The sequence below is a fragment of the Mixophyes fleayi genome, chromosome 3 (genome assembly GCF_038048845.1).
Source record: "Mixophyes fleayi isolate aMixFle1 chromosome 3, aMixFle1.hap1, whole genome shotgun sequence".
In the NCBI taxonomy this organism is placed as follows: domain Eukaryota; kingdom Metazoa; phylum Chordata; class Amphibia; order Anura; family Limnodynastidae; genus Mixophyes; species Mixophyes fleayi.
In genome coordinates, this window is record NC_134404.1 from 339,864,415 (window position 1) to 339,891,047 (window position 26,633).

Here is a 26,633-nt window from a genome sequence, read left to right on the forward strand (position 1 = left end):
TTGGTAAATGATCCTATGATCAGTTGAAGGATATGAATATTGGAAAATAGATTTTGGAATGGATTGTCATAGAATGGTGATTGGTCGTTTGCAAGTTGGAAAGAGAATATTGGAGATGTACATGATTTATTGTACAGTACAGAATGCATTATGGGAATACATATATTTTTGCACATTGGTGTCCATGATGAACTTGCCAGACGTACTGTTATACCATGATCTATCACCCACAATACTTTTATATTCCTTTAGTGTTTTCTAGCTTAATAATACAGAGTCCAATTTTAAATGCACCCTTAATTCATTAGAATTAACAGCAAATTGTCCAATATACTAGTACTTGTCAAGGACATCCTCTGTGGGTATGAATGAGAAAGATATCAGTAATTATTCAGCACCAAACGCTGCTTTAATAATCATTCTTAATGAATGAGGCCCCAGGAAAGGACAGTGTTTTGAAGACCTAAGGATTGTAGCGTTTGTATTAGAAGAGAGATGTCAACAGTGTCAAATGCAGCAGAGAGATCCATGAGAACTAGAAGATGAATGGCCTTTAGTTTTAGCAGTGATCAAATCATTGACAACCTTAGTCAACGCAGTCTCTGTGGAGTGCTGCGAACGAAAGCCAGACTGAAGTGGCTCCGATAGGTTGTTTGTGGAAAGGAAGCGTGTGAGGCGAGTGTAGGCAATTCTCTTGAGAAGCTTGGAAGGACACGGGAGCTGAGAGATTGGGAGTTCATTTGAGAGAGTTTGGGTCAGAATTTTGTTTTTTTAGAATAGGAGTAATCACTGCATGCTTGAATAGTGATGGAAAGATACCAGTAGAAAGAGATAGATCACAGATTTTAGTTAGAGGTGGAATGAGCACAGGAGACAGGGATCTACCGATTTGTAATGGTATGGGATCAAGAGGACAGGAGGTAGAGGAGGAAGCCAAGAGAGTAGATACTTCATCTTCATTTGTGGGATCAAATGAAGAGAGGTATCAGAGGGTGCTGGGAAGGATTTGAGCTGATTGCTTGTCGAGGGAGATGATACCATTTCTAGTAGATATATAATAAGGGAACTAGAAGGCACATTAGAGACTGTTCCCTGTTCGAGATCTCCTATTATCACAGAGCTCCTGGGTGGCTTCTAATTTCTTCCATAATATTCTCTGCAATGAGATAAAACATTTATATATGGTCTCCATGTTCAGTAATGATAAAGAGGAATTCTTCAATAACATTTCTAGTGGTAACTCTTTTATTTTTTAGTTGCTAGCCGTAAAACAATATACGGGCATTATTATACCAATAATGAGACTCTTGTAAAGAGGATAATTCAGCTTGTGCAGGAAGTAAAGTGACATTAATAATTGTGACTGACAATGTGTCATAGATGTGGGATTACAGCAATGACAAATCATGTTCCATATATCCAACTTGCTCCAAGTTCTACTGTAATGACCGGCGCACAGAAGAATCCACAAGAATCCAGTTAATAGGAACGACTCGGTGGAATAAACCAAATATATAATAAAACAACTTTATATCTTCATGCTTAATTACACAGATTGATGGTGAGCTCTTCGTTCCTGGTCTGAATCTTCTCAAGAAGCTGAGGAAGATCTGAGACTAACATTAAAGTGGATTAGCCGGGCGTGACACATGTTAAGTGTTTGACTTGTGAACATTACAACGTATTATCGCACATTAACAACAGAAGTAATGAAAGGAACACAGATCCTCAGAATGAACGATATTTAAAGACCACACTTAGGGCATTAAAGAACGGGGACATTCCTTGTCTATAATGGGTTTTTGTTTTCTTGTAAGTTACAGTTTATTTTTAAAACTGATGAATGCAATTGCCCAAAAGAAGTGGTACTGTGCGGACTGTCCGTATTATATGTCATGGGCAATGGAGGTTATTTATGAACAGTATGCAATAATCCATAGCAGAGACATTTCCATTCATCGTGTATCTTGCATTATATTAATACAAGTAAATTGCTGATCAGTAGCTAAATGTTACTGTACTTATGTATATTGCTAGAAAATAACCCCAGTGTCCCTGGAATACATGACAGTACTGAGCAAGTATATACATGATCAGATTTATGTTATAAATATGTATCTGCAGACCGAACAGTAATAAAAATCTAGGGCCTGATTCGTTAAGTGACGCAAAACGAACATAATTTGCGTTTAAAAAAAAACCAAAACCAAAAAAACAATCGTACATCGGGCGTACACACATCCGTACTTAACTACAAGCGGATCCGAAGAAACGTCTTGTAGAATACGGGTCTAGGTGTGCTCTGGTCTAACATACAATACACTGCTGGATACGTCCTATACATATGTGTAATATAAAGTTCCAAAAGAACGCACAGAAAAAAAAAAGAATTCAATGATTGTCCCGTTAATAATATAGTCAATATTTCTTTTCTTCAACCCAACACATGTATCAGGATGTTATTAATGTCTACTGTACATAAAATGCATTTTTATAGTTGCTCTTGATTGCAAACACATGTTCTAGCTGTATACACAGCCGTCATCACCAGTAATCAGCACTTACACCCAACCTGTAGCTGGTGCAAGAGATACGACTGAAAAACAAGTACTTGAGAGATAACCAAAACCTGAATTGGACGTTGCTGTGTGCGCTCAAGCTTGGCACACCCTTACTGTACACTGACTACATGCATACGGCCAGTCCCCTCCCTGTTCTACCCCTGAAATCGTAGGCTGTAGTAAGGGTCCTTTGTGCTCGAAGATGAACTGGATGTTGCTGCCTTCTGTGGCGTACGCTCCGCTTCTGGGAATGCGCAAAGCATTGTACACAACATACGGCACGTATCAGCATTTACATTTCTTAATGAATGAGGCCCATAATGTTCTACAATAGAGTCTACTGAGGCTGACATCAGACCTGTAAGCTTGGAGCATCCCGTCTGCCCTGTAGCCCTCCGTGTGGACAGTCCTGGTATGTGGGAGGATTAACACTCCACAGTAAATAAGGATGTTAAAGATCACAGAAGAGTACTGTAACCATATAAAGGCACAGGACTCGCTAATGTATAGATCACAGAAATGTTAAGTGATTTATAAATGTGATAATATCTATAACATAGCAGAGATGTGTTATTACACACTGACGATACCAGATATCACCATTTATACATATAATACTTAAAAGCCTGATGGGAAAAAATAAGAGTGTTTTTTGAATGTCGTTTCACTAAGTGCTCAGTAACAGGGACACATCTTATTGCACCAATTTGACTTTACCCTGGTGTCAGCATTGACTGAATAGTTTGTGAGACGGCTGCTCAGCCGCACAACGCTCAGAGCGACCAGATTCACAGATACTGTTCATGGGACCACAGTTATGAGCATTAATATTTGTTTCTTCCAAGTTACCAACATACAGAATAACGTGGCATCTTGTCCGCATTGACTTGATATCACCTCTGTCCTGTTCACTCTTCCATTGTTTTCTCTGTGACGGGCAATCTGCAGAGGAGTCAGATTTGCATGCAGATGGCGATGACGATCACGTTCTCTTTGGTCATCAGTCATAGTTTGCCGTCAGGCTTTATCCCGCTCCAACGTTCGTCTTTTTGCTCCTTCTTGCTGTGCAGTTGCTCCCACAGCAGACATTTGTCATTTAGGTGCTTCGCAGTTACACTTTATTCCATAAATTAATTTGTATATTCCTATCCATTTAACACTATGTGCAAATAAAACAGATGAATAGATTGAGTCAATTTGGAATAGCGAAGGTCGTTATAAATGGCAACTGCCACCCAAAAACCTAAGTCAACCAAACCAAGAAATGAGGAAGATCTAGTCAGTAAGACTTACAGCACACAAGAGTTATTTACAAACATTTTCCAAAATGTGTGTGTATTTATAAAGGTGAAGAGCAGCGTTAGGCTTTTATATATATATATATATATATATATATATATATATATATATATATATATATATATATTACATATATACAGGCCACATTTACTGCCACTACTCCTCTGTATTAACCACTTCTTACAATTAAGAGGAGTATATTTGGGAATTAGCTGCTCCTGTCACAGAGTAATCTATATTATTCTGTGCAGGGGGAAATAGAGTTCTACACGATCATTATACAACATTTAATTGCAGCACGTTTTTATTTAAACCCATTAACATAACACTAAAAGGAAAATGTATCATAATTACAATGAACAGCCAGTTGGTTTACATTCTTCTCCATGTGTCAATATAGGAATATGATTCACAGTTAAACTGTCCTATAGAAAATATGTTCCGTATATATTATATATCATGTCAGACTCTACAATCTACAAGGTGATCTGTTCTGCTGGGTATCCAATCTTCTGCTCCCAGTCTTACTAATAATTTTCACAGTTGCAGTAACCTGGACTATATTAGATTAGGGATATCCCCCCCCCCCAAAAAAAAACCCCACCTTTAACTTGAATGTATTATTTCATCCCAGGAAACCGAGCAGGGAGGACAAACATGAAGGTTGAGAGCTGTCATGATGTCAACACTTAACATTTCCAGTTTTCGTAAATTCTCCACCATGATATCAGGACTGTCTTTATTACACTTTTGTGTGTTTGATGGTTTTTGTGATATTGCCCTTGGACTGCGCTCAACCACAGAAGTATGGTGCAAAGCGTGTCCGATAAACAGAGGGACGAGTCCCGATCCACAGACGCCGTTAGCAAGGAACGCCATTCCTCAGCCCAAATCCTCCTCTCCGCAGGTAGAAACTTTCTGGGAAATCAAGGTCCATTCGCATGAATGGAGGTGCGTCACGTCACCAGACCAGTTTGCGCTTCCTAAATGCGGCCTAGTGGAGGCAGCTGTTTTGTGGACTGAACCAATGTTCATCCTATTGATTCACTAGGAACCGGTGACATCACTGAGACATGAGCCACCTTCTCATGAATATTGGTTCAGCCCACAAAATGGCTGCCTCCACTATGAGTAGGTGATATCTATATATTCTATAACACAAAACACAGAAATGACTTAAGACTATTTCCTGTAAACAGATCTCCATCTATGTATTTGCTTCACTTACCTGGCTTAGTCAATTTTGTGAATGTTCAACTGATAGTTACCTACAATAATTAAATATACGTCAGTGCTGGAAGTGAGGCAGAGCGTGTGATTATAAGATTAAAAGACACTGCTTTCTCATCTGTCCATAGTGTAGGAGAGCTGTGGCCAATTTGTTGCAGCACACCTGTAAGGATCTGAGTTCTGGATAGCGGCAGCCATTTTCTTGTAGCGCATCTGTAATGATGTGTGCTGGAGAGTTGCCGCCATTTTCTTGTAGTGCAAATCTTTTTCATAATAGATAAAAATGTCGTCATCACTGTGTCCCAGGCACCAACATAATGGCAGTGACTATTATTGAACAATATAATTATATAGATACCACCATCAATATACATATAACAAATTTTATATAACATTGTCATTGGGTCATTGCTGGCGGAGCTGCATTTGATATTGCTGTAGATTTTCTCCTTCTATTGTCACTGTGATGTAAAGAATAGATGGTCGTATTATCACTGATAGTGTAATCTATAGCTCCACACAAATACATGATTGTGTCCTGTTTTATTAAGAAAATCTGTGTCGTAATCAGTGATTCCAAAGAACTTCAAGCACATTTAAAAAGATAAACAACATTAATAGAAAACATGAAAGTGTTTCATTCATGTGAGATTTCTCGTCACAGGGAAACTGTGGCTTCTTCCACACTTCACTTTGAAGCTAAGTAAGCACAGATTTCATTGTGATACAAAGTGAGATAAAGAGATTATTATATAAATCATTTCCCGTGTCACTTCTGTGGCGATGATCTGCTTTCTCTGTACACTGATTGGAGCGACAATTCAGACATCAGTCACACACATGATTTCTAAGGAAATGTAGCTTCGGCAGCACCGATATCAGTATAATTCATGGCATCAATGTAAATCCCAAGGACCGATCCGATAAGAGTATAGTGGTTTACTGACCAGTTACCAGCTAAGCCAGTATGGGTTTTGGGGTGCACCTGCTTGCAAACAGGTGATTCAATCAAGACAGTAGATAGATGAGACTGCGGATTATCCTCACTAAGTTAGGGGACCATTTTCTGCTATATAAGATTACAGTACACTTTACTGACAAGGAGAATATATTTTTCATCAGTCAGTAAGATGTTTGTATTATCTGGGAATCGCTGCATTGCAAGTGGAAGCACCTAACTAGTAACGTCTGGGCTTGTACAACTCTCTGCCGCTTCCAAGCCCTTGTGGTATAACGTAACTACATGCCAGTAGAAAATGCTGCCCGTCTATACGTTTCTACAAAGCTGTCAGCACAAAAATACTTAGGCAAGGTTGGCTGCTCGGATTCTGAGGAGAACATGCAAAATTCTGGACATGTATCAGACCACACAAGATTACTAACTGCTCCGATGTCCCCACATAACATGACAACGCAGTGCTGATGGGCCACCAGCCGGTGGTGATGAAAGTGAGATTAGAAACCTTCATAGACACCGTCCGTCTCTCCCAGTCCTCAGTCCGCTGGTGGCCTGATGCGCTGTACAGGCCTCGGATCGCGGCTGAATAGTGCAGAGGCTGAATTAACCAGCATGCGTCGTCCTTCTATAGGTGCGCTGTCACATACCACTAAAACAACCATTTTAAAAAGAAGTCTGATTTCATTGGTCCTCTGCATTCTACTGATAATTAATATTACATGTTGGCTCTGCCGGGATAGACCTCCCTGTTGTTAATAAATATCATTTTGCAGGGAAATAAAGTGCTTGTGAAACAATGATTTATGTGTCAGAAATTTCATATGTTTACTGAAGGTTAAAAATGTAACTGATGATAAATTCTACTTATTATAATTCAAGGGGATATTTCCCCTTTAAGGCTTTTACCACAGGAGCTAAATTCATTATAGTTTGCATGGAAAGCAGTCTCTGGCAGGTGAAGGATTGGGAGTGGGGACTGACCGTGAGATTGGGGGGCAGTGATATTTGGGGGTACAAGACGGAGAGAGGAAGACACGTTCCAGCGGCTCTACAGTTTCCCATTAGCAAACGCAGCTTCCTGGAACTGAGGGACAAAACTTCTGAAATAAATTCTGGAAAAAAATAAACATTGGATTATTGAATAGCTGTGTGCATAGGATACATATTCATCATACATCACTTATAATAACATTTGCAGCAGTTTTATAAGTTCTCTGCTTTATAAGAAGAATAATTTGAGCAATTTTAAAATGTTTTTTTTTTATTTTAAAATATGATTTTTAGTAAATCTCTCCCCTTCCCTGTAATACACCTTACGTTGGCTCTCTCCATCGCTGGAGTAAATGAAAACTCCTGGAGAAGGGGGCACTATATAGTGGGGTTTCTGCAGGACGAATTCCCCTGTGTGGATATATTCTGGCTGCTGGGCGATGTTTATTATTTGATTGTAAAACCACCATTAGTCGGATATGGTTATCGAAGACCAACTGCATAATTATTATTTATTAATCTGTGGTTTGTGCAAAATCGCATCCGACGTGTGGTGGTTTATAAACATCATGCAAAAACGTTCACTCCCGATTTAACCTTTGCCATGCTTCCAAACCTGACTAACAAGCATGTTATGTAGATGTTCTGTATCTTGATACTTACTATTTTGACTCAGACATAAATTACCTTTTAGGAGGTGTTTATTTATGCATCCATAGACATGGGGCAAGTTTACATGATGATGATGATGATGATGTCACATCTCTACTCTGAATTTTCTCTGTATATATACTTATAAGCTGTTCATATAATAAGATTTCTGTCTGAATGTGTTTTTCTGGCTGTAATCAGCCCCCTCTCATAGGCATCAAATTCATTACGCAAGTGGTTAGACCAATCTTGCCAATCAAGACCAAAACTTTAGACTCTTTTGCGGTTTCGCAAACCGCTGCTTGATACATAGCATCCACGTCACCAAACCAGCACGGCGGGCAGTGATCTGTGGATTTACGTTAAGGTTTTACATTGATAAATTGCATGATTGTAAAACTACACAAAAAAGACTTATGTTAAATTGCAGTCTGCAAAAAGCGTACTTTGACACACCAAACGCAGGTCTTGTTTTACAGCTGATCACACCTGGAGAAAACAAGTAAGGTCATTTGATATTTCTTTTTAACCAAACCTTGACCGTGCTCAAAAACCAATCAGGATCCTTTACATTTTTATTGGAAGCTGTCTTGTTATCACACTCTGCGTGTGCAGCAATTGGACAACTGCAGTGCTTGGTCTCCGCAGCAATCCCTTATGTGGAATCTATGACATTTCACTCTCCATTTGTTCAGCGGAGGATCGGGACAGCGGGGTCACACATAGGACCCTGCACCAAATGCAGAGATCCTATGACAAGCAGACAGAATACAGCTCTTTCCAGCAGCTAATCAGGGTAAGACAGTTCACTGTCACAATAATAATGAGTGTTATATTTATGAGACAAGAGCGTTTTCATCTTGTAATAACAGGATTACGTCTAGTAAATGCTCCTTAATACACCTTAAAAGAGACATTTTCCAGCCTGTTTGCTGCTCAGGTTAAAGATGATTCTCTCTAATTATTGTCTTTACTTGTCTCTGTACATAATTTCATTTGAAAACAAATACAAGTTTTAAAAATGTGTTGCATGAATCTTTGGAATCGTTCAGACTTATTTACAAACAAAACTTAAAAACTGCTGCGCAAACGCTCCCTTGTGACTTCACGCTTATTGTTGCTCAACCGTGTCTGATTTCACTGGGATCCACATGGATATTGTGGACAAAAGGAGATGTCTGGTTTCCTTTGGGATATGGGGTATTTAAATGCTGGGGAGAGGAGGAGACGGCACAATTAGCAAAGTGTTCCCTGTTGCGACGCATTTTGCTACTTCCATTTTCACTTCGCAGAAAAGCGCATTTCCAGACGCACTTTGACCAACGTAATAAAAAGCTTCAAACTTACAAAAGTGACATTTAATAAAGACAGCTCTGAACATTTAAGCTCTTTCTAAGGGCACAAAGAGGGACTATGTCTATGTAAAGACTTTGCTGAAAAACACAGAAGCCAGGAAGATTTAGTAAAAGTTGCATGTACAGAGCAGTACGTTCCTATACAAATGAGTCATGGTACAAGTTAGGTCACCAGGAGGGTGTTTGCTGCAATAGCCTCAGGTGATGTATTATGCCTAAAACTTTTTCTCAAAAACATTTCAATGCCAAAGGTTCCGCACAAAAGACAATGTAGATAATTTATTCATATACACAGACGTCTTACTCATCGAACGCTTCAGACTTATTTGTGAGACGGAGTTACCCTCGTTCACCTGTCTGTTATACCTTAGGATGATGAAAATGCAGACAGCCTGGTTCTCAGTCTTTTACAGCAACTCAGAATTAAATTATTGCTGTTACTTAATGCTAGAAGTAAGTGGAGTCTCTAGAACGACGCGCTGGCACAATGTTCCCGGGGCTCCTATGTATTTGTAGTACAACACCAGAAAAAGGTTTATCCATTGCTAAAATGACTGGTGATATGACGGGAGAGGAAGGAGCAAAATAAAAGATACAACTACATGATTACTCTCCTGGAAAATACGGGACACTCACAAATTTCCTGAATGACTGCGAAACGCGTCGTCATGGCCCAGTCCCATTTTTGGCATCATAAATTGTGTGGCCATGGTTCCTACACTTGCCTCTTGGATCTCTCCGGAGGGGAGATATAAAAAATAGGCATATACGAGCTGCAAACTCCATACTGGTGGCTTCTTATTGGTCTGCGATCTCACCCCCCTCCCATGAGCTGTACACAAGAAGCCGATGCCTTACATAGCTGATATCTTACTGATCTACATGACCTTACACATACAAGTATTTCCCCACCCCCTTACCCGAAATGTGGGGGCCCATCCCATAGGATCCAGTTCCTCTACATTGTTGTGGTCCCTAATGAAATTGGGCAGCAGTCCCACCTCCATCGGGGTCCATCAGGAGATGTGATGGAGGTAATCATTGCTGCATACCTCACAATTTCATCAGGTACCCCAAGTGCCCAGAGGTCGGGAGCATACAATCCTTGTACGGAGGGGTAAGGGGGCTGGAGGATTAATTTTCTTTTAAAAAAAGAGGAAAAACCCATTAAGATGTGGCTGAGCTTTCTGAGTTAATAGCATGTGATAACCAATCAGAGTTTATCATGGATCACACAAGGACCTTGAATGGATCATTCTGCTGCAAGTATCCATACTACTGAAGCCAGTTATTTAGTTATGGGTAAATGAGAACACTGTATGGAGATCACTCTGGAAAAGATCCCTTTATTACATTCACTTCCCGCTGTGTCCCTCTGGTTCCTCTGTTAACTTTTAACCATTTACACCCTCCTGTATATAAATGGTTAATAACACATTGAAGATCTACACTAAACTGAACTGTCCCTCTACATACAGGTATGACGTCTTTACATCTACATGTAGATACATCTTAGCTATGCATCAGCTTAATGTTACAGATAATAATGTGAGTTAGCAGTCAATGCCCCTCTCCCCCAATAGTATTATGGCTGGAAGCTGATTGGATGAACCACTGTATGGAGCTGAATGTGCAGGCTGTAAGCCTGGAGGATCATGGGAGCTGGAGCTCCAGGTCATTGCGTCTATTACTTCTGGGTAAAAGCTGTTTTTGTTTCCTCGGCAGAGACACAGAGTATGGTGTGTTTACGACTTTCAGCTCATTGAGAGGAGGGCGGAAGATGCTTCTGCATCCCTATTGGTCAGTTCTGATAGTCAACTGGGAGGCCAGACTTCCCAGCAGATTGATTCCTGATATAGTAGAAAGAGTTGAACCAGGTTCCTGAGCCCGAAAGTTGTGTTCTGGGTCCTCAGAGAGGAGGTCGGATGGGACGAGACTTTATATAGGGCTTTGTTAGGACAACAGATCCAGCTGTTCAGGTGCCAGGCCAACTGCGTTCCCTTACCTCTTCTAGATCAGTTAATGGCTCACACTCATGTTGTTGGGGGTCACTGGCCATTTACTGGTGAGCATAAAAGGCACTAAAGCAATAAATTATAACTTCTGGTAAACAGAGATTTTATTATTGCACATAAGCACCCCTGAGACTGAACACCTCATTATTGCTTTACAAAGATGACTAGTGGACCAAATAAACATGAGCAAAGGTGCATCATTGTTTTGGCCAAAGAAAAACATATGGTTTGAACAATCGAGATACCACAAAGTATCATGGATGTGGTTTTAAGTGAAGAGATAATGGTCATTGTCAAAGCGAGGAGGGAGTGTGAAAGGAGATGAGGACAGAGATGTGGAGTGTGAAAGGAGATGAGGACAGAGATGTGGAGTGTGAAAGGAGATGAGGACAGAGATGTGGAGTGTTAAAGGAGATGAGGACAGAGATGTGGAGTGTGAAAGGAGATGAGGACAGAGATGTGGAGTGTGAAAGGAGATGAGGACAGAGATGTGGAGTGGGAGGGGAGTTTGCTGAGGACTTTGTAGGTGAGACTGAGGAGGTTGAATTCTAAGGGGAACATGGAGCCAGTATTTAAATTGGCAGAATGGGAACTAAGAAGTGTAGTGAGACGGGAAAATCCTGCCACATTGCTGTGAATGGACTGAAGTGGGCGGAAATGGGTTATAGAAGAAGGTTACAGTAATCAAGTCAGGAGATGAGAGAATAAATGCTTTGGTAGCTTCAGTGCTGAGAGAGGGACAGGCCTGGAAGAGAGACCAGATGTGGGCACCACAGGCTCCACAGTGCGGAGTTAAGGGTGAAACACAGGCAGTGGACATGTGGAACAGAGGATAGTGTGCAGTTACCCGAGGGGGAGAGAGAACTTTTGGGGATAAGGGTAATTGAAGACTCTAGAATGGCTTTAGGTAGTGTTAAGACATCAATGAGAAGATGGCGGCTGAAGGGGAAAAGGGTTAAGGTTGGAAAAGAATATGTAGATTTGGTGTCATCAGTCTAGAGGTGCTACTGAAGACCCCAGTAGTTAACAAGCTCTCAAAGGAAGTACAGTAAGAAAAGTAGTGGACAGAGAACAGAGCATTCTGGTACCACAAAGTGTAGAGGGACAGGAGTTGAGGAAGATCTGATGGTTGAGACAAAGAAGAAGCAGTTGGATAGCTTGGAAATAAACCAGGAGAGAACCGTCCAAATGGAGTGAAGTGTGCAGAATGAGGGGTTGTGGTCAACTGTGTCGGAAATGGCAAAAAGGTCCACAAGGATGATCATGGAAAGTAGCCCTTAAACTTAGCAAAGAATATATTGTTGATCACTTAAGTGAGAGCAGCCTCTGTGAAGAGAAGAGAATGGAAACACCAGTGTGAGGAGAGAAAGCTTATAAGGTGGTTATAAACAAGCTGCATGAGTAGTTTTGAGGCAAATACGAGGAGGGAATTTGGGTCAAGAGCATCAATATTATGCCGAGTGCATGTGAAGGCCAATGAAGAGACTATATAGGGTATCTGGTAAGGTCAATGAAGAGACCTTACAGTATCACTGGTTTGGCAAGTGGAAAGACTTCAGAGTATCGCTGGCTTGGCAAATGAAGAGACCGGTCTGTGCCAAGTATAGTACTACAACTTATCTGCCTAACGAGGAGCAAACTACTGAGCTTCAATCTGGATCAGATAAGGAACAAATAACCGAGTTATTTGAAGAAGATTATAGGCTTGAGAATAAATACTGTTTTGAAAGGTAACCTAGCTACATAATAAGCTGAAAAATTATTTATAGAATGTGGGCCACACTTAAAAAATTGTGCCTCGTAAAATTTTCCATTATAAAAAAAGACCAAAAAATTGGGGTAAGTGATTGTTAATGCATGATCTTCAGTTACAGGGTTGAAGACAAACACAGGAGGTCTATTGTCACAATTTAACAAAACTATTGTATTATTTAAGCAGTATTGGTAACAATTTCTATAATGGTGATACAAAGGTTTGGTTGTGATGTATCCAATCATTGTTTGTTGTTGTGGTGTTATTATTATGTGTTCTTTGCTTTTAGAACTACGGGTTTTCTAAGATGAAAAGAAGTTTTCCAAGGCTCACAAGTTAGAGATAACAGACAAATGCAGAAGAATTCAAGTAGCACTCATCCTATGGATGAAAGTCTCTGGACCTGGTTCTTATTATGCCTTGAACAAGAGTTATTTTCCATTCTCCAAACATGACCGTGCTGATTTAGGCTCCAGGAAATCCGATGGCTTTGACCTATCATTACAGAGAGCTAAGGGAGAGGCTCCCAAACAGAGTCTAAAGGTTAATTCTTGGGAGGTGAACACAAACAAGCAGCCCATAAAACCAGTTGTGATAAACAAGCAATTTGCGGCCTCGGACGGGCAAACCCTTTTGTCATGCAGCCAAGAACAGGTTGTTTTGGGTGTCAGGTATAATCATAAACAAGTTTTCCAAGTCTTGGGACAAGTTAGAACAGGAAAAGAAAAAAAAAAATCACAACAACAAACCTATTGAGAAATGTCTGGAAGATAGCGTGTGGAGGGTTCCACAGCTGGCATCATGGTACTGCTGGACCACTAGCCACATGGCACTGCTGGACCACTAACCACATGGTACTACTGGACCACTAACCACATGGTACTGCTGGACCACTAACCACATGGTACTGCTGGACCACTAACCACATGGTACTGCTGGACCACTAACCACATGGTACTGCTGGACCACTAACCACATGGTACTGCTGGTGTCACTAATGCCCAACAAGAAATATATATGTGTTACTCTGTAAAATTGTCAGGTGGTCTTTTATAAATATCTTGATTAACTCGGATTATCGGAATATGACACGACGTTTTATAACAGTAACTTATTTTGGGACATTATCCCGTGTGAGTGTATGTTTGTCGTGCTTATATATTTCAGGCTTCTTGTTCTATGATATGAGTAACAGTGACAAGTATATTATTACGTAAGTGGTTAGTAAGCTTGAAAAAAAACACAGGTCCATTATGTTCAATACTTCATAAATTCTAGCACTTTTTTACCCAATTGTAAAGCGCTACGGAATTTGCTGGCGCTATATAAATAAATGTTGATGATGATGTTGATGATTCTAGCTGTGTTGATCCAGAGGAAGGCAAAACAAACCCCACCAGTGTTATAGTTGCCAATTTAGCCTTGCAGGTGGCATGAAAACTCCTTCCTGACCCCCAAAAGAGCAATTGGATAAATTTTCTGCATCGATCATCCCATAATGTGCTCTACTAAATATAACTACTAGCCCCATTACTTGTAAGAAATTCTCTCTCAAGTGGTATATAATTCTACAACCTAACCACCCTTACTGTAAAGAACCCTTCCCCGTGCTCATGGTGAAATCATCTTTCTTCCATTCACACCTACAGACCCCTTATCCTGCATATGGTGCTTGTCATAAAAAGTTCACAAACTTTGTTCTTTCAATTTCTATTTATAATTGAATGTTTATTAATGGAGTTGCCAATCTTTGAACCTTCTTCATTTCCCTGATGTCCTTCTTAAAGTGAGGTGCCCAGACCTGTACTCCACATTAAAGATGTGATCTAATCAGACTTATACATGGTAATAATATATTGGCATCACATGTGTTTATTACACATTTTATGCATCCCAGTCTATTAGTAGTTCTTTATCATCTCGGTTATTCCATTTAATGAGTGAGCACCATGAGTTTTTACCATGGCCTAGGTCAATGAGGCATAAACATTAGTAAATTAGTTACATTTAAATTATTATTAATGTCTTTTGGGTTTTTTAACTGAAGATTTTAATAGCTGCACAAATACTTCACTATTCTGCCCTCACCTTTCTGCACATTTTAAAGTGATTTCTTTACATTATATATTTTTTCCAGAATGTTAGAAACTATTTTTTCTGCATGTTAATTTGAAGAATCATCCAAAAGAATTATAAACAAAGATGACTTCAGATTTAAAGAGCAATTAAAAGCCATGATTGCACATTAATATATTTGAAAGCATACAGGCATAGAGTCTATTATCTGGAATGCTTGTGGGATTGTCATTCGTAATTTTGGCTCACAGTTACTTTTGTCACTAACCACACTTATCTCTCCTGTCTACACTCCTGCCACTAGAAAATACAAAAAGGTTCAATACAGAATAAAACATTTCTTAGTGTAACAATAAAACATTTCTTAGTGTAACAATTCTTGCCGATAACTCTAGTTTCTCCAATCTACGGCCGATGCTCACATCTAAAATCTTTGCTGTGAACATCAGGAGCTACGAGCGGGGGCGAGAGAGAACACACAGCCTGTATTAGTGTCATGTAAAGCAGAGAATTATGGGTGAAGGCTATCAGTGTAAAATAAAAAAAAGATATAATTAACGCAATAATCCCATTCTCCTGTGTGACTTGGGAGTGAAAGCAATAGCCTATTAAGATGCTACTGAACACTGCTTCCAAAATAGATCTGTCGGAATGCACTGTAATTATAAGGCTTGGAACGAAGGAACTAGACAGAACTTGTATGTACTTTTGGGTGAAATTTAAAGTTCTACATTTGCTTACAGCAATGTATTAATATAAATGCTGAATCCACACAGTACCCAAAATCTTTCCAGACCATTTTGTGTGTAAAACTGATGTCTGCAACACCTCACGTCAATTACAGCGTGTGTGGTCGTCTTTTACCAAAACCCGGACACATTTTCAGGCTTCCCCCCAACGCAATGTTATGGTAACAAGAATCAGCATGAAAGTCACCTGTTTAAATTGATCAGTCGTCAATGAGAAAAAAAAAATATTACGAGTTTTGTATATAGGTATACAATACATATATATCATTTATATAGTGTTCTGATTTGTATTGTATTATCTTATTTAAATAACACACTGCTTTACCCCACATTTTGAAAGCATCAGGATATTATACCATATTATGACGGCTGGCATCATAATTTTTCACAAAGTGACACTTTTATTAGCTAAGGAATTCTGATTAGAACAGACGAGACTGGGGTCTACAGTGGAACCCTTGCGGTGCATTATAAATAAAATATAATAATAATAATACAGTTTACAGAGTGAAGCTGTTACCTATCATTCTGTGGTGGTGTTAGTGTGTGGGCAACGGAAGATGAGGACCTCAAACCTGGGAAAATTACTGTTTTTTTCCCTAGTCACCTGATAGGTCTGTAACATGAGCCTGTGGGAGCAAGTTGGGTGGGTTTTTTTTCAAATTCAGTGACATGCATACACCTGACGAGGTATTCAATACATAAGCCCCTCCCACTCAGGTCACGCCTCTCAGTTTGTAAACTGTTCTGTGCGTGAATGCATAAGACACACCTGGCTAACCTGTGGCTCTCCAGGTATTGTGAAACTACAAGTCCCAGCATGCTTTGCCAGTAGATAGCCAGCCGATAGCTGGCAAGGTATGCTGGGACTTGTAGTTTCACAACACCTGGAGAGCCACAGGTTGGCCAGGCCTGGTATAACAGATTACATGAAGGTAAAACACAACAGGAGATGAGAACCATTCAGAATTAAATTGCTACATTGTTACACAGGGGCATTGGAAGGAAATCTGAGCTGGATAACATTTTGTAATAAGCTGTTATATGTTTGTGCACTTTTCTAGGCAATGAATCTTGACATATTGGTGTGTCCTATCCGTGCTATAATCATGGACAATGCTTTCAATGCTAAACAATTTTCCCTTATCTTTTCGTCCGCTGAGCTTGATTGTTTGTCTGACATAACAAACATGTATTCTATATTATAGGATAGTTCTTACTATTTGTAGAGTATTACATGTGTACATAGGAACTTCTAACTACCGTGGATCTATGTTTAAAAAACAATCCTAAAACATAAATAATATTCTCTGAGAACAATCAGTTTGCATTACTCCATAAATAAACACATTATTTCAGAAGCCCATTGTCTAGAAAGTGACATCGCAGATCTTCGTCAGACTCTGCAACTGAGCCCATCTTAGTTTACAGTGCTCAGAGGTAAATACAGCCGCTGGCATCTGTTACAGACGGACAAAAATGTTAAAATATGTAAAAAATGCTTTTTATCTCTTTTGTTAAAGAAGTATTCTGATATAAACTGACAGATGTAGAACAACTCGTTGCACCACCTGGTGAGATGTGGATTATTGCAACGGATTATTTGTAATATAATTTGTTTCAATAATACTTGTCATTGTACTGGCATATTTTTGGGATATACGCTGTATTGGGCTTTTTGGACACGTTTTTTCCTCCGTAATTCAACTGTATAATACATCATCACCATTTTTGTATACAGCGCCACCAATACTTCAGCACTGTGTCGCGTGTGCTCGCTCTCAGAGGTCCCGAGACTGTAATTATATGCACCCTAATTGAAGTTGAGATAGTCGGAATGCAAGGACGCAGGAGTGCGCCAATATGAGGTTGTGTGTCAGCAAGGGAGAGGTACATCCAGCCTTAAACAGCAGGATCATAGAGGTGTTACCAGTGGATTTAGTTACCCTACGCCTGCAATGTAGCAGACAAAATGCAGCGAGAGAGAGACAGCGATAGTCCAACTGCATATGAGTGTCAGCTCTTGAGCCCAGTGACGTACCAAGTGCTTGATGTGATGAGGTGTTTTATACTACAAAATAGCATGAAGCAACAAAGTGATCTGTGCTGTCAGAGATCATAAAGTGAGAGGCAGGAAGATGTAAATACTTAAATCATTGTGGTTCATTTACCCAACTAAGAAGACCCGATGCCCATTAGTTTCATCAGTTCCCTGCTGCATATACCTGACTCCTGTTCTCCTGTTATCAGACCTACATGTGCGGGGACACTGTGCGGGGACACTGGTTGGCCCACTCTCACCCACAAGACCCTGAGGTGGGGGAGACTGGACTACAGCACAATGACACTGCAAGCCGCACACTATCATCATCCATCCAATCAGAGAGGGGCACAGCTGTAACTTGTACTTTATACCTAATATATGATTTTATATTTTGGACACTTAACCAGGATTAAAATAAATGACCTCTAAATGACTTGAATGTACTGATTTGTACATGCCGTCCTACCACTTTATTAAACATATTGTATTCATTTTTCTACTTTTCATCAAAGCCTTTATGTACTCTATTTATTTTCCTTGGCCTTGGCTATGACACAAAACTATTTCACCAGTAATAGATGTTCTATTTCTAGTGTATTAAAGTACAGAGAGGGCATCGCATACTGCAAAACATATCTTTGTTGTTTATGAGCTATATATAGGGAATTGCAGATGCAGAAGCCAGAAACTAAAATATATATTTGCATTGTAATTGTATTTTTGCTGTTACCAGATGGATACTAAGCACCTGTGTGCATGAGTCCTTAGGGTGGAAACAAAAATTGGGATAAAGAAGGTTTTTTTTGCAAAATTTAGAACCACACTCTGACTGCGCCACATTCACGCGCTAGACCTTTTATTTGTTTGTGTAAGTCCGCCTATTTGTCTGTCAAGTGTGTTTTACAGTACAAGTCTTCCTGAACCCTGGAACTGCCATCTGAAAAATCAATTTGTGCCCAGTTTTGCGGAACGCGTTGTCCAATATACTACAAATTTAGTTCCAACCCCTTCATTAATTTACATATTCCTGTTAAAAAACTGTTCGTTTTAGCTTAATTTATGTGTTACATTAATCATGAGAGTGACGGGACATTTGCGACCATCTGTAGTACATGTTGCTTTTGTGTGCAACTAGAAAGTGCGAAACGCTTAAGGCACAATCTCAGCCAGTTCAGAGATGGTGTAAAACTTAAATTCTTCTACAGGACTGTTCTCCCTCCTGCAAAGCAAGGCCCTCTCCCTTAAATGCTCTTTCTTCAACCCTTTATCACACTTCAATATTCTAGTCCTGCAAAAGTAAATCTCGATCCTGCATGTGACTGCAAATTTACCCCAACTAATACACGTAACCCACACTCAGAAAGAAACTGTCACACGCCAGACTCCCGCTGCCTCCCCGGGAGCCGGCGGGTGTATCCACTGATCACGGAGGCCATCCTCACCAAGTCTCTCTGTTTTTCTTTCACTTACCTGGTCCACGCTGCTGCAGCTCTCCAGCGCTGTCTCTCCCCTTCTTCCGTTCAGCGCTCAGTGGTTCTGCGCATGCGCAGAACCGTCTAACTGTTTTATGTGTTCTCACTGCCCTCTATTGGCTGTCCAATTGGAACTGCACTATATCTACCTCCTCTGACCAGAACTCAATGCTGGTTCTTTCAGTCAGTCCCTGACTTTAAGATTGGAAACAGCTCCTGTGTTTTGTTATTTCTTCAGCTTCCAAGCTACGTCTCTCCAGGGAACTCACCTCAAGGTGACTACGCTGCTAAAACTTTCCGGTGAAAGCACTTCCAAGTGGCGACACTATCTTTTCCTGCTAACCAGCTCCCTAGTGACTACTTCGCTGAACATCTCAGTTATATTTTCTCTCTCGAGTGACAACGCTGCCAAACTTCCCGGCTAAACACCACTATCAAGTGACAGTACTCCTTCTACCTGATTCTACGCTCCGTCTGTTGTGTTCGCTGAGAACTTCTCCAGGGGACCGCGACCTGCAAGTGGAAGCCGCAAAAGCCCATATTCCCTTGCGGGAATCTCTGGTGAACACCTTTCACTTGTTAGACTCCGCGCCCCTCGCTGAAGTAACGTCAATCTCGGCTGAACTATCAGGATCCAGTTGAAGTCTCTCTGGTAACGTGACACTAAGAACCAGCCATGTCAGATCCTGATAGAGAACCTTCCGCCAAGGACATGCTTCAACACCTGGTTGGAAGAGTGGAGCGTCAGGATGCAGTTCAGATGCAACTTCTGCAAGGTTTGCAAACTCTGGCTTCCCGTTTAGACGCCTTACAGGAGACCCCGCCTCAGCCGGCTGCTCAACCACAAGCAGCCGAAGTCCCTGCTGCAGCCGCTTCCTCTCTGCGTTTGCCTACACCCTCCAAATTTGATGGTGATCCTAACTCTTGCCGTGGCTTTTTAAATCAGTGCTCCATCCAATTTGAGTTATTACCTCAGAATTTTCCTACTCCCAGGTCAAAAGTAGCTTATATGGTCTCCCTCCTATCCGGAAAAGCCCTGGCATGGGCCTCGCCTCTCTGGGAACGTAATGACAATCTTCTCAATGATGTTTCCGCCTTCACTTCGGCATTCAGGAGGATTTTTGATGAACCAGGGCGAGTGACGTCCGCTGCTACCAGCATCCTAAGACTACGTCAAAATTCCCGTTCTGTGGCTCAATACGTTATTGAGTTTCAGACCCTAGCTTCCGAGCTCCAGTGGAACGATGAGGCCCTCGTTGCTGCCTTTTGGCAAGGGCTGTCAGATAAAATCAAGGATGCCCTCTCTTCTCAAGAATTGCCACCCACCTTAGATGCCCTAATTTCTCTCTGCAACCGGGTAGATCTTCGGCTTCGGGAAAGATCGTCCGAGAAAGACCTTCCTAGACGGTCTACCTTTCGTCTAGCTCCTCGTTTTCAACCACCCACATCTACGGATGAGCCTATGCAACTGGGGCGCTCCCGGTTATCTCCGGATGAAAGAGAGAGAAGGATGATGTCACTCACCGGACTGTGAGTGCTTCTTCCCGGACATTTAGGAACCGTGGCCGTCCTCCATCCTGAGGGACTGCGCATGCGCAGCCCTTTCTATACCTCCAGTGTATGTTCCTTTAACTTAATTGGCAGATCAGGCAACCTCCCTATATTAAGCACCTGTGGTCATCACCACATTGCCTGATCTTGGAGTCTCATTCCCCATGAGTCTCTGAAGGTGTTCCTGTGTTTCCTTGTTTATTCAGCCCTGCTGATTCCTGTGGTTTCCAAACCACTTCTACCTCTGTGGTTTCCAAACCACTTCTGCTACTGTGGTTCTCATACCACTTCTACCATCTACTGAATCATCGTGACTGTGAGCTGATTCCTATCCGCTGCCTCCGTGCACTACAGTCTTCTAATCACTTCAACTCTACCATGTATCATTGGGACTGTTAGCTGATGCCTATCCGCTGCCTCCGTGCATTACAGGCTTCAACCACATCCACTCACCTGTTCATGATTGTGACTGCCAGCTGATTCCTATCCGCTGCCTCCGTGCACTACAGGCTTCAACCTGCAACTCGTCTGTGTTTCATCATCGTGACTGCTAGCTGATTCCTATCCGCTGCCTCCGTGCACTACAGTCTTCAACCTGCAACCCGTCTGTGTTTCATCGTTACTGTTTGGCTGATTCCTATCCGCTGCCTCTGTGCGCTTCAGTCTTCAGTCCTTGTCAACGCTCCCGTGTTTTCTTGAGTCTGCCTCCACTATTGCTACCCGCTATTCTCCGTGATCAACAGTGCCTGTTCAACTCTGCTCTCCCGTGTCCCATCGTTACTGCACCTGCTGGTTGCTATTGGCTACCTCCGTGTTCCCGCAGAGACCCGCTGCTGCTACTCCTCAGCACTACTCATCCATCTACTGCTGATCCGCTCTCCACGCTTTCCTGTGTTCCCTGCTGGTCTACCTTCCCGTGCGCTGCACCTACTAGACCACCGCTTCACCCATCCAGGGACTTCGCATCCTGCCGGCCTCCTGCCGTTCAGGTATCTCTGCACTCCTGTCTGACTGCCTCCTGAACCACGGTATGCATACTTCTCATTGACTGTGCTGTGTATTGCATACCTTGCTGGACTGTGTTGGTTCTCCTCTGGAGTGTGCTATCCGCTGAGTCTATTGCCATCATTGACTGTGTTATCTTATGCTGGACTACTTCAAGAGACTTTCTATATTGGCAGTATTGTTCAGTCATTTATACATTTATATTGTGCATATTACTGTGGATCAAAGTCAAGGTGCCCGTGTATATATTGTGTTGCAGTCTCTCCCCGTGCACCTCCTCACATATATATTCAGTAGTACAACTTGCTAGTGGCAGACCACTGACTCCTGTTTACAGTTTCACCTGTTCCAGTATCCTCTCACATAGCAGTGGTACAACTTGCTAACGCAGACCACTGACTCCCCGGATATCTCCACTTGGATTCCATTCCTTCACTCAGACAGCGGTACAACTTGCTATCCGCAGACCGCTGACTCTCATCACCTCCTCGTTTCTGTTGGACATTCCTCCTCACTATAGCAGTGGTACAACTTGCTACCGCAGACCACTGACTACCTTCACGTGTCCTTTGTCCATACAGTTCCTCGTGTATTACTACCTCCATATTGCCAGTGCTGCTAGTCATAGACTTTCCTGAGCATCTCATCATCTGCTATTTCCTGTTCCGTGATCACCCTGCTACCAGAGTACCATATTACCACCTATACTGCTCTGGTAAGCCTATCACCTGGTGATCCCTGGGTAAAGACTCCTAGTGCCCGTGACAGTAAGATCAGGCCATGACAGACCCAGATACGGAACCTACTGCTAAAGAGATGCTGCAGCATCTGGTCAGTCGTGTGGAGCAACAGGATGCTCGCCAACAGCTGTTACTTCAATGTTACCAATCGTTAACCTCCCAAGGAACATCTGGACAGACTGTTACAGCTAGTATTGAAGCTCCTGTGCTTTCCTCCGTTTCCCCAGTGCCATCCCAGGTGTCTACAGCTCCTACGCTTCACCTGCCTACTCCGTCAAAATATGACGGGGACCCCAAAACTTGTAGAGGTTTCCTTGACCAATGTTCAGTCCATTTTGAACTCCAACCTCAAAATTTTTCTACCCATCGTTCCAGAGTGGCCTATCTTATCTCATTGTTTTCTGGACAAGCCCTGGCTTGGGCCTCCCCTCTGTGGGAAAGAAACGATCCAATTCTACAAGATAGTGCCAAATTCATTTCCACGTTCCGAAGTGTGTTCGATGAACCAGGTCGTGTGACCTCCGCTGCTTCCAGCATTCTTCGTTTGCGACAAGGCTCCCATACAGTAGGACAGTATGTCATTCAATTTAGGATCTTAGCCTCTGAACTTCAGTGGAACACTGAAGCATTAGTTGCCGCCTTCTGGCAGGGGCTCTCCGATAAAATTAAAGATGCACTGACTACCCAAGAGCTTCCTTCGTCACTAGAAGATTTGATCTCTCTTTGCCATCGTGTAGACATGAGATTTCGTGAAAGAGAATCTGAGAAAACAACTTCTGCTAAAGCACCTCTTCGTTTAAACCCTCAATTTCGTCCAGTTTCACCTTCTGTGATTCCCATGGAGATAGGACGTTCCAAATTATCTTTAGAAGAGAGGAAACGAAGAGTAAAGAATAGACTCTGTATCTATTGTGCTGATTCCACACATATGCTCAGTTCTTGCCCTAAGAAATCGGGAAATGCCAGGCCCTAACTAGTTCTGGAGAGGTGAAGTTAGGGTCCCTGGAGTCCTCTCCATTGTCTATGAAATCTAAAGTCTGCGCTTTCGATGTTACGATTTCCTTTGCTACTAAATCCTTTGAGTCACAGGCATTGATTGATTCCGGAGCAGCAGGAAATTTCATTTCTAAATCACTAGTGAATCAATGGTCCCTACCAGTGATCACTTTAAAAACACCCATTACTGTGACGGCTATAGATGGATCACGTCTCATCAATGGTCTCATCACCCAGAGTACGTCTCCAGTAACCCTTCAGATTGGTGTACTACACCATGAAGAAATTTCGTTTTTAATTCTTCCTGTTACGACAAGTCCGATTGTCTTAGGCCTTCCATGGCTTCAATGTCACTCTCCCCAGATTGACTGGCGCACCCCTCAAGTTACGTCTTGGGGGCCTGAATGTCACCATCGTTGTCTCTCTCAAGTTATTCCTCTTAAAGTACAGCAATCTTCCATCTCATCTTCCTCCCCGGGACTCCCTCCTCAGTATGCTTCATTTGCCGATGTGTTTGATAAAGCTCAGTCTGAACGTCTTCCTCCTCATCGTTCTTGGGATTGTCCGATCGACCTTCTACCTGGCAAGACTCCTCCCAGGGGTCGGGTCTATCCTCTCTCGTTACCTGAAACTCAAGCCACATCTGAGTACATACAGGAGAATCTCCAGCGTGGGTTCATTCGACCTTCCACCTCTCCCGCTGGAGCTGGGTTCTTCTTCGTCAAAAAGAAGGATGGATCATTACGCCCTTGTATAGATTTTCGTGGACTCAACGCCATTACTATCAAGAATCGGTATCCCATTCCGCTGATCACTGAGCTATTTGATCGCATCAAGGGAGCTCGGATATTTACTAAGTTGGATCTTCGTGGTGCCTACAATTTAATTAGAATCCGTTCCGGTGACGAATGGAAGACCGCGTTTAACACCAGAGATGGGCATTACGAATATTTAGTAATGCCCTTCGGGCTGTGTAATGCCCCCGCGGTTTTCCAGGGTTTCATCAATGAGATCTTTCGGGACTTATTATATGTATGTGTCGTTGTCTACCTGGACGACATATTGATCTTCTCACAGGACCTGCCTTCTCATCACCAACATGTGGCAGAGGTCCTCTCCAGACTACGGAAAAACTCATTGTTCTGTAAATTGGAAAAATGTTCATTCGAGTTACCCCAGATTCCATTCTTGGGGTATATAGTTTCCGGAGTTGGCCTGAAGATGGATCCAGACAAAGTAAATGCTGTACTACATTGGCCTCAGCCAACTACTCTTCGTGCCATCCAGCGTTTTTTAGGTTTTGCCAATTACTATAGACGCTTCATTCAAGACTTCTCATCCATTGCATCTCCCATTGTGGCCTTAACTCGGAAAGGGGCTAATACTAAGCAATGGTCATCTGAGGCTCTCCAAGCCTTTCAAATCCTCAAAGAGTCCTTCTCGTCTGCTCCCATTCTGCGACAACCTGATGTGACACTCCCCTTCTTCCTAGAAGTAGATGCCTCTAATGTGGGCTTAGGAGCTATTCTCTCCCAACGCTCGGAGCAACAAAAATTACATCCTTGTGCCTTCTACTCTCGGGGTCTTCTGCCCGCAGAGAAAAACTATACTATCGGGGACAAGGAGTTGCTGGCCATCAAAGCTGCATTAGAGGAATGGAGATACTTGTTGGAAGGAGCTCGCCATCCGGTGACGATCTTCACGGATCATAAGAACTTGTCATATTTGCAATCTGCTCAATGCTTGAACCCTCGTCAAGCAAGATGGTCTCTTTTCTTTTCCCGTTTTGAATTAATTATAACCTTCAAACCAGCTGCTAAGAACAAGAAAGCTGACGCTCTATCTCGAGCTTTTGTGACGTCCTCTGATGTAGAAGAGGTTCCCAACCATGCTATTCTAGACCCCAAATGTATTTCTCTGGCTGCTTCATCCACCAAAATGCTACCATTTGGGAAGACCCTCGTGCCTCCTACTCTGAGGAGGAAAATCCTTTCGTGGTTCCATGCCTCTCGTTTTTCTGGACACGCCGGTGAACATAAGACCTTTGAGATTCTCTCTCGTAGTTACTGGTGGCCTTCAATGAGGAGAGACGTCAAAGAGTTTATTGCTTCCTGTGATTTATGTTCTCAGTTCAAATCCTCCCGCAGAACTCCAGCAGGGTTGCTGCGACCACTACCCATTCCGTCCAAGCCTTGGACCCATATTAGTATGGATTTCGTTACTGATTTGCCACCAAGTAAGAATCACAATACTATTTGGGTAGTGGTAGACAGATTTTCGAAGATGGCTCATTTCGTCCCTCTGTCCGGTTTACCTTCCTCGTCTACTCTGGCTGAACATTTCATTAAAGAAATATTCCGCATCCATGGATGTCCGTCTGAGATTGTGTCAGATAGAGGAGTACAATTCGTTTCCAGATTCTGGCGGGCCCTTTGTAAAACCTTGGGCATACGATTAGCACTCTCATCGTCTTACCATCCGCAATCTAACGGACAAACGGAACGAGTCAATCAAGATCTTGAGACTTTTATTAGGATGTTCTCTTCAGCCAACCAAGACAACTGGGTAGAATTGCTCCCTTGGGCTGAATTCGCCCATAACAACATGTACCATGAGTCATCATCCAAAACTCCATTCTTTGTGGTCTACGGTCACCATCCGTCTTTTCCGGAATTTCCTGCCCTCCCGCCCACCCAAGTTCCTGCTGTGGAGACTGCTTGTCAGACCTTCAAAAATATCTGGTCTCAGGTCAAAACCTGTTTAAAGAAGACATCTAACAAATATAAGTCTTTCGCAGATAAGAAGAGGCGGGCTATTCCACCACTAAAAATTGGAGATCGTGTCTGGTTATCTACCAAAAATATTCGTTTGAAGGTTCCATCTATGAAATTCGCCCCTCGTTTTATTGGTCCATATAGGATCATTCAAGTTATCAATCCAGTATGTGTTAAACTTCTTCTTCCTAAGAATCTTCGGATCTCCAATGCCTTCCATGTGTCCTTGCTCAAACCTCTCATCATCAACCGTTTCTCGACTCCTTCCTCAGCACCGCAGCCAGTTCAAGTTCATCAGGAGGAGGATTTCGAGATTACTGAGGTATTGGATGCAAAAATTTCGCGAGGAGTCCTCCGTTTCCTCGTTCATTGGAAGGGCTTTGGTCCTGAGGAGCGTTCATGGATCAAAGCTGA

At 42.1% G+C, this 26,633-nt stretch overlaps 1 protein-coding gene across 2 annotated transcripts in view; it reads right to left on the reverse strand.

Moving 5' to 3' along the window:
* Positions 1–450: 450 nt before the first annotated feature.
* BABAM2 (BRISC and BRCA1 A complex member 2) overlaps positions 451–26,633 on the reverse strand; it is a 202,341-nt gene continuing 176,158 nt past the window's right edge. Inside the window, exon 12 of one of the 2 annotated variants that reach the window (XM_075204404.1) lies at positions 451–1,156. In XM_075204404.1, the coding sequence (XP_075060505.1) occupies positions 1,135–1,156 (22 nt within the window). In that variant the 3' untranslated portion in view covers positions 451–1,134. Of the gene's footprint in view, positions 1,157–5,614; positions 7,161–26,633 lie in introns of those variants that run through there. The other variant, XM_075204403.1, reaches the window with a different exon arrangement.